This window comes from Rattus rattus, chromosome 5, assembly GCF_011064425.1.
Source record: "Rattus rattus isolate New Zealand chromosome 5, Rrattus_CSIRO_v1, whole genome shotgun sequence".
NCBI classification, from domain to species: domain Eukaryota; kingdom Metazoa; phylum Chordata; class Mammalia; order Rodentia; family Muridae; genus Rattus; species Rattus rattus.
Window position 1 is genome coordinate 14,844,494 of NC_046158.1, and position 9,706 is coordinate 14,854,199.

Sequence of the window (9,706 nt, forward strand, 5' to 3'; positions counted from 1 at the left end):
CTTTTCCCCACTCTTTCCCCTCCCTTATTCCTCTTCTATTATTCCTGATTAAACCTTTCTATTCCCTTCCCTCCAGGTTTATAACACGAATTCTGTTAAATCTCCTTCCTGTCCAATAACCCCTGTCTAGCTTCAAAGTAATCTAGTAATCAGAAAAAAATAATATATTTTAAAACATGCTATCATTACCTAGGTACCAGCTTATAATACTTGTCATGAGTGACACCCATAGGGGAAAAAGTTCATAGTTAAAGGTTCCAGATTATAATAAACAAACAAAATTAAAATAAAGACTAAAAGCTAGTAAATTTTTCTTTTGTAGATACAAGAAAATCTCATCTGAATTCTGTAGATTTCGTGGGACATTAATGAGTTCTGATGCTCATTCACCTACTTTCCCTGCTATAACAACCATCTCCAAAACTATGGCAAGAAGAACATAAATGGAAGGATCTCACTAATAAACATATTTGTAAGAAAATAAACACTTCAAGAGAAGCACAACCTCTTACTCTGAAAAGAAAATGAGAATGCTCAGGACTTGGTCAAGAAATCACTTGAGAAAAATGTACAGAAATGAAAATAAATCAAGTAAATTAGCTTACACAGACATTACTAACAAGGAGTGAGAGATCTTCAATTTGTAATTTAGTAAATAACAGAGGTGTCACTTTGTGTTTCTTTGTTAGATATTCATTTAATATATTTCTCTGTCATCTTAGAAAAATATGCTTCAAAATCATAACAAATGGTAATGCAGGTAATGTTTTTTAAACAGGCTTGAGGTTAGGGAAGAAGTTATACAGATGAAAATTCCTCTCACATCTTTCCTACAACTTCTCCAAAATCTATCCTGAGACAGAGACATGAACAACCAGAGTGTCAGCAGAAGCACCTCAGACTTCATCTTACTGGGTCTCTCTTCCAATCCCTGGATGCAGAAACCCCTTTTTGCCATCTTCATTGTCATGTACTTGGTCACTGTGGTGGGGAATGTGCTCATTATCCTAGCCATCCATTCTGACTCCAGGATGCATACTCCCATGTATTTTTTCCTCAGCAACTTGTCATTCATGGATATCTGCTTCACAACAGTCATTGTGCCCAAGATGTTAGTGAACTTGCTCTCAGAGACAAAAACTATCTCCTATGTGGGATGCCTAGTTCAGATGTACTTCTTCATGGCGTTGGGGAACACTGATAGTTACTTGCTAGCCTCCATGGCCATTGACCGGTTAGTGGCCATCTGCAACCCTTTACATTATGATGTGGTAATGAGGCCACAACGCTGCCTCCTCATGCTTCTGGGATCTTGCACCATCTCCCACCTACATGCCTTGTTCCGTGTCCTTCTCATGTCTCGACTCTCATTCTGTGCCTCCCATGTTATTAAGCACTTTTTCTGTGACACTCAACCTGTGCTGAAGCTGTCCTGCTCTGACACATCCTCCAGTCAGATTGTAGTCATGACTGAGACCCTGGCTGTCATTGTGACCCCCTTCCTATGTATCCTCTTCTCCTACCTGAGAATAATTGTCACTGTGCTCAGGATCCCCTCTGCAGCTGGAAAGTGGAAAGCCTTCTCTACCTGTGGCTCCCACCTCACAGTAGTGGCTCTGTTCTACGGGAGTATCATCTATGTCTACTTTAGGCCCCTGTCCATGTACTCAGTGGTGAAAGACCGGATAGCCACCGTTATGTATACAGTAGTGACACCTATGATGAATCCTTTCATCTACAGTCTGAGGAACAAAGATATGAAGGGAGGTTTGAGGAAGTTAATGGACAGAGTTCATGCATAGAAAGATCAAAATGAGGGACTAGAGAGATGGCTCAGTAATTTAAAACATACTATTGCAGAGGACATGTTCAGTTCTCAGTACCAATGCCAGGTGTCTCACAGTGGCATGTAACAATAACCTCCTCTGGCCTCTGCAGCTATCATCACATATATGAGCATACTCATACAGACACACACACACACACATACACACACACACACACACACACACACACACACACAACCTCATAAATATATTTTTAAAAGAGAGTAAAATCAGTCATAGTTGATATAAGATCTAAGACATCAATCACCAAAAGAAAAAAAGATTTAAAAAAAAAGAAAAAAACAAACAACAAACAAAAAAGACATCAATTGCCTTTCCTTTCTATACATTTTCTTCATAGGTGGCATTGATGACAATGATCTAAAAAATATTTGGTTTATAACAATCGTTTTGGGCAAAATACATGTTAATACCACATAATATACTACTGTGTGCCTGCCCAGTATTTATCAGTAGTCTAATGTCGCAGTGGTGCAATAAGTATTGTGTAAATACCAGTTCAACGCTTTTGACAATGCACATACTCTAGGAGTTACAGATTATTGTTAATTTTCTTTTTTTCTTTCTTTTCTTTTTTTCGGAGCTGGGGACCGAACCCAGGACCTTGCGTATTGTTAATTTTCAGATGAGGAAAATATGTATAGATTTAGTGTAGAGTTAAAAAAGGCTTCTTACAGTAATTACTTAGGGAATGAGACTTGTTGTTTGACAGGGGTTGCTTCAAAAGATTAAGAAATGATCAGAACACTCAAATAAAGTAAAGTGAAACTCAAATAAATGTGCTATCAATAAATATTGGAATAAAACTTTGTGATCCTTCTTCAATCAGCTTCTATCTCTGTAAAGAAATCACAGCTAGCAAAGTAGAAAAAAATATTTTTTAAAAATATTTCTTCCACTTATTAACATCCAAGTATCAAGACAATGTAGACTCTCCATGTCTCACCTACATTCTTAATTCTTTCCTTCTCCACAAGTCTACAGGATCCCTTTCATTGTCTATAAAATGCAATATGTTTTATTCATGAAAATTGTGCTATGGAATGAAACAAGCAAAAAATTACCACAACTAGATAATATTGATGAAGCAAAATAAAAATACATGCTGAAAGGGACCAGATATAGATCTCTCCTGAGAGCCACATCCAGAGCATGTCCAATACAGAGGTCAATGCTAGCAGCAAACCACTGAACTGAGAACATGACCCCATTGTGGGGAATTAGAGGAAGGATTGAAAGAGTTGAAGGAGCTTGAAATCCCATAAGAACAACAATGCCAACCAACCAGAGCTTTCAGGGACTAAACTCTACCCAAAGACTATACATGGACTGACCCAGGGCTCCAACTGCATATGTAGCAGAGAATAGCTTTGTTGGGAAGGGGAAGCCCTTGGTCCTGCCAAGTTTGGACCCCCAGTGCAGTAAAATATGGGGGGGCAGTAAGGGGAATGGATGGGGAGATACCCGTATGGGGGAGGAGGAGGGGTGGGGAATTATGGACAGGAAACCGGGAAAGGGAATAACATTTGAAATTTAAGTAAAGAAATATATCTAATTAAATGAAGAAAAATCACAGAATCTTAATACTGCACTTTACTTCAAATTTACACTGTATGTCCATCACAGAAAAGTATAAAACTGATAATCATTTTGAAAGTCAAGAAATCCAAGAGTGTGGTGCCAGCACTGTTGGCATATTTTCTTAGCTATTTTATTAGGTACTTATATCTATCACCCTTTCAAACCTATGCCACCCTATAATAGGTAGAAGAGGAAGGAAATTAGAAAGAAAATAGGGCATAGACTTCCTGCTAATTAGAGGCATCAGGTTCCTAGGGACAAGTCAGAATATCCTGCAGTCCTGCATTAGCAAACCAGAAATCCAGCAAATGCAACAACAGAAACTTGGAGCAGCACGGAGAGCAGTAGCTGCCTCAGGGCACCTGTGGCTTCTAGGAGCACCCAGAAACTCTCTTGTGGTTCTCATAATTATAACCTCTTAAAAGTACTCAGAATCTCAAGTATGACACATTCACAGAAACTACCTGCAGCTGGCAAAACCATGCCCCTCCCAGTGCACAAGGCAAATCATAATCACCTGCTGTGAAGAATACTCTTATCCTACATCTGTGATTAAAACAAAAGCATATTAATATAACATAACTGGACTTTTAAAGAAAACAAAATACTACACATCACCTTGGTGAACATTAATAATCATTCCATTCTAAGATGACAATAGCTCTTGAAGAATTCATACTGTCAAGTAAGTACTCTTTTCCAGAAGTAATTTAGACCATTTATGATCAGAACTTTTTAGCCAGGTAATCCCAAGTCTCCATCCAAATAAAGGAATCCAACAAGATCTAGCTTCTTATAAGGCATCAAGAAGTATTTAGTGACAGTATTAATGACAATTACAGAACTGTAACGATGTACAAATTCTCATTTTATCTGTCTATCGTCTATCCATTTTCCATCTATCCATCTATTGAACCATCTCCTCTCATTTATTCACCCATCTACATATTCGCCCATTCATTTATCCATCTATGCAATCATATAGCCATCCAGCATTCATCTATCCAGCCATGTAGCTATCCATCATCTGTCTATTCATCTTTTTATCTATCCATCTATCAATGCATCCATCCATTTATCTATCTCCATCTTTCTCAAATTCATTAAAATCTCACAAATGCCAATTATTCTAGGTGAGAAGTTTATTAATAGTATCTCGTAAGATACTTGGCCTAAAAGGTATAACAAGACATATATGGTGTGTGGTAGAACACAGGACAGGCTAGGATATAACATCAAGATTCCTGCCATTGCTCCTCTTTGTCATCTTTAAGTAATCAGGAAATAACCAGCAAGCGAGAATTGAAATACAAGTTGTAATAGCTTTCATATCTGTGCAGGAATTCACCTGGAATTCACTTAAATCCCACCTAGCTTAGTTACACAATGCCATCTAAATATTTGTACAATTCCCAATTAATCTATTGATGTGATACATTTTTAATTCTCAGTTCAGTATGAGAAATTTTAGAACGCAAGTCCTGACATACACTAAATAAATAAATTCTTTTTTGTACATTTTCTTTTCCTTTATTGGATATTTTCTTTTTTGGATATTTTCTTTATTTATATTTTAAATGTTATTGCATTCCCAACTTCCCCTCTGAAAATCCCCTATCCCATCCCCCCTCACCCTGCTTCTATAAAGTACTCCCCTCCCTACCCACCCATTTCTTCCCTCCTCCCTGCCCTACACTGGAACATCAAGCCTTCACAGTACTAAGAGTCTTTCCTCTCATTGATGTTCAACAAGGCCACCCTCTGCTACATATGTGGCTGGCACGATGTGTCAATCCATGTGTACTCTTTATTTGGTAGTTTAGTCCCTGGAAGCTCTGGAGGGTCTCTTGGTTGATATTGTTGTTCTTCCTATGGGGTTGAAAATACCCTCAGCTACCTCAGTCCTTCCTCCATTACAGACACCATTCTCACTTCAATGGTTGACTGTGGGCATGTGCCTCTGTATTTGTCAGGCTCTTGCAGAGCCTCTCAGAAGACAGCAATATCAACCTCCTGTCAATATACACTTTTTGGTATCCACAACAGTATCTGGGTTTGGTGTCTGTATATGAGATGTACACCAGGTGGGAAAGTCTCTGGATAGACTTTCCTTCAGTCTCTGCTCCACAACTTGTCTCAATATTTCCTCCATTGAGGATTTTGTTCCCCTTCTAAAAGGACTGAAGCATCCATACTTTGGTGGTCCTTCTTCTTGAACTTCATGTGGTCTGTGGATTGTATCTTGGGTAATCCAAGCTTTTGGGCTAATATCCACTTATCAGTGAGTGCATACCATGTGTAGTTGTGTGAGTGTGTGTGTGTGTGTGTGTGTGTGTGTGTGTGTGTGTGTGTGTGTGTGTGTTGGGTTACCTCACTCAGGATGATATTTTCTAGTTCATCCATTTGCCTAAGAATTTCATGAAGTCATTGTTCTTAATAGCTGAGTAGTACTCCATTGTGTAGATGTACCACATTTTCTGTATCCATTCCTCTGTTGAGGGACATCTAGGCTTTTCCCAGCTTCTGGTTATCATAAATAAGGCTGCTATGAACATAGAGGAGCATGTGTCTTTGTTATGTGTTGGAGCATCTTTTGGGTATATGCCCAGGAATGGTATAGCTGGGTCCTCAGGTAGCACTAGATCCAGTTTTCTTAGGAACTGCCAGACTGATTTGCCTGGTGGTTGTACCAGCTTGCAATCCCAACAGAAATAGGAGAAATGTTCCTCTTTCTACAAATCCTCGCCAGCATTTGTGGTAACCTGAGTTTTTGATCTTAGCCATTGTGACTGGTGTGAGGTGGAATCTCAGAACTGTTTTGATTTGCATTTCCCTGAAGATTAAGGATGTTGAATGTTTCTTTAGGTGCTTCTTGGCCATTCAATATTCCTCAGTTGAGAATTCTTTGTTTAACTCTCTACCCCATTTTAATTGGGTTATTTTGATTCTCTGGAGTCTAACTTCTTGATTTCTTTGTATATATTGGATTTCTTTGTATATATTTTAGCCATCTAAAAGGTGTAGAACTGGTAAAAATCTTTTCCCAATCTGTTGGTTGCTATTTTGTCCTACTGATAGTGTTCTTTGCTTTACAGAAGCTTTGCAATTTTATGAGGTGCCATTTGTCGATTCTTTTTTTTTTTTTAATCTTCATTAACTTGAATATTTTGTATTTATATTTTGATTGTTATTCCCCTTCCCGTTTTCCAGGCCAACATCCCCCTAACCCTTCCCTCTCCCCTTCTCTATGGGCTTCCCCTCCCCATCCTCCCCCCATTACCACGCTCCCCCCAACAATCATGTTCACTGGGTGTTCAGTCTTAGCAGGACAAAGGGCTTCGCCTTCCACTGGTGCTCTTACTAGGCTATTCATTGCGACCTATGAGGTTGGAGCCCAGGGTCAGTCCATGTATAGTCTTTGGGTAGTGGCTTAGTCCCTGGAAGCTCTGGTTGCTTGGCATGGTTGTTCATATGGGGTCTCAAGCCCCTTCAAGCTCTTTCAGTCCTCTCTGATTCCTTCAACGAGGGTCCCGTTCTCAGTTCAGTGGTTTGCTGCTGGCATTCGCCTTTGTATTTGCTGTATTCTGGCTGTGTCTCTCAGGAGAGATCTACATCCGGTTCCTGTTGGCCTGCACTCCTTTGTTTCATCCATCTTATCTAGTTTGGTGGCTGTATATGTATGGGCCACATGTGGGACAGGCTCTCAATGGGTGTTGCTTCTGCCTCTGCTCTAAACTTTGTCTCCCTATTCCCTCACAAGGATATTCTTGTTCCCCTTTTAAAGAAGGAGTGAAGCATTCGCATTTTGGTCATCCTTCTTGAGTTTCATGTGTTCTGTACATCTAGGGTAATTCAAGCATTTGGGCTAATAGCTACTTATCAATGAGTGCATACCATGTATGTCTTTCTGTGATTGGGTTAGCTCACTCAGGATGATATTTTCCAGTTCCAACCATTTGCCTACAAATTTCATAAACTCGTTGTTTTTGATAGCTGAGTAATATTCCATTGTGTAGATATACCACATTTTCTGTATCCATTCCTCTGTTGAAGGGCATCTGGGTTCTTTCCAGCTTCTGGCTATTATAAATAAGGCTCTATGAACATAGTGGAGCATGTGTCTTTGTTATATGTTGGGGCATCTTTTGGGTATATGCCCAAGAGAGATACAGCTGTGTCCTCAGGTAGTTCAATGTCCAATTTTCTGAGAAACCTCCAGAATTATTTCCAGAATGGTTGTACCAGTCCGCAATCCCACCAACAATGGAGGAGTGTCCCTCTTGCTCCACATCCCCGCCAGCATTTGCTGTCACCTGAGTTTTTGATCTTAGCCATTCTCACTGGTGTGAGGTGAATCTCAGAGTTGTTTTGATTTGCATTTCCCTTATTACTAAAGATGTTGACCATTTCTTTAGGTGTTTCTCAGCCATTCAGCATTCCTCAGCTGTGAATTCTTTGTTTACCTCTGAACCCCATTTTTTAATAGGGTTATTTGTCTCCCTGAAGTCTAACTTCTTGAGTTCTTTGCATATTTTGGATATAAACCCTCTATCTGTTGTAGGATTGGTAAAGATCTTTTCCCAATCTGTTGGTTGTCGTTTTGTCCTAACAACAGTGTCCTTTGCCTTACAGAAGCTTTGCAGTTTTATGAGATCCCATTTGTTGATTTTTGATCTTAGAGCATAAGCCATTGATGTTTTGTTCAGGAAATTTTCTCCAGTGCCCACATGTTCAAGATGCTTCTATTCTTTTTTCTTCTATTAGTCCAAGTGTATCTGGTTTGATGTGGAGGTCCCTGATCCACTTGGACTTAAGCTTTGTACAGGGTGATAAGCATGGATTGATATGCATTCTTCTACATACTGACCTCCAGTTGAACCAGTACCATTTGCTGAAAATGCTATCTTTTTTCCATTTGTCGATTCTTGATCTTAGAGCATAAGCCATTGTTGTCCTGTTCAGGAAAATTTCCCCTGTGCCCATGCTTTCGCGGCTCTTTCCCACTTTTTCTTCTATTAGTTTCAGGGTATCTTGTTTCATGTGGGGGTCTAAGATCCACTTGGACTTGATCTTTGTACAAGGCAATAAAAATAGATCAATTTGCATTGTTCTACATGCTGACCTCCAGTTGAACCAGCACCATTTGTTGAAAATGCTATCTTTTTCCGTTGGATGGTTTTGGCTACTTTGTCAAAAATCAAGTGACCATAGGTGTATGGGGTCACTTCTGGATCTTCGATTCTATTCCATTGATCTTCTTGCCTGTTTCTGTACTAATATACAATTTTTATCACGATTGCTCTGTAACACAGCTTGATTAGGGATGCTGATTTCCCCAGAAATTCTCCTGTTGTTGAGAATAGTTTCTTAATCATATCTTCCATTTTCTTATAAAACTAAACCCTTTGGCCTAAGAACAGTAATTTATTTGTTTAGTCCTGCCTCACTCTGTCATCAATGCTAGATTTCTTTTTCTCAATAAAAGTATAGCAATTTCACAAATGAGACATGGTTAATCCTACCCTCCTGGAGCCACTGGACGACTAGAGAAATATCTGAGTCATCATCACCAGAACAAAGGATAAATATAGCTAACATCTGATGATGAGCCAGTGCTTGGGAGATTAAAATACCAGGCAAACATTAAAGCTATACTCTAATGTAGTATTTACTCAACAAACAGGAATGGGTAAAAGGTTTAAAAATAAGGTATCTCTGGTTTTGAACCTATATCCGTAGTTTCTCAACTATGTCATTTTGTCAATGTATTTAATAAAATTTAACCTTAGTCTCCACATCTACAAAAATCAACACCTTCAACTGACAGCTAGATAATGAAAATATGGTACATGTGTGTTATGGAATACTACTAATTGTGAAATTTGTAGGTAAGTTAATGAACCTAGAAAAATCATATTGAGTGAGATAAACCAAATCTAGAAAAACAAACATCACAGGTTCTGTCATCTAATTTTCCTACTCCAGTTTCTTGAATGGACACGTATAACCTGAAGTAACTGGGGAAAGCAGGAAAATAAAATGAGTGTATGGGGTGGAGAGCAATAGACAGAGGAATAACAAGTAATAAGAGATCTGAACGGGAAATGTGTATAAAAAATGGCCCAAGTTAGAGATGTGGAGATAAATACAGGTAAAATAACAGCAAAAATATCTGAAAACATTATAAAGAATACACTATCCACCTATAGCACACATAAGTCTACATATAAATATTCATATGTACTTAAAATAAAAATATACGATCTAGGCTGACAATG

General features: G+C 38.8%; 1 protein-coding gene across 1 annotated transcript; it reads left to right on the plus strand.

Annotated features, from left to right (window-relative positions):
* The first annotated feature begins 866 nt into the window (after positions 1-866).
* On the plus strand, positions 867-1,802 carry LOC116900143 (olfactory receptor 1L6). Its single transcript, XM_032901916.1, has one exon. The coding sequence runs from the start codon at positions 867-869 to the stop codon at positions 1,800-1,802; it is 936 nt and encodes a 311-aa protein (XP_032757807.1).
* The last annotated feature ends 7,904 nt before the right edge of the window (positions 1,803-9,706 follow it).

Coding starts and splice junctions, on each gene's coding strand:
- LOC116900143 (XM_032901916.1), top strand. CDS start 867: ATGAACAACCAGAGTGTCAGCAGAAGCACCTCAGACTTCATCTTACTG.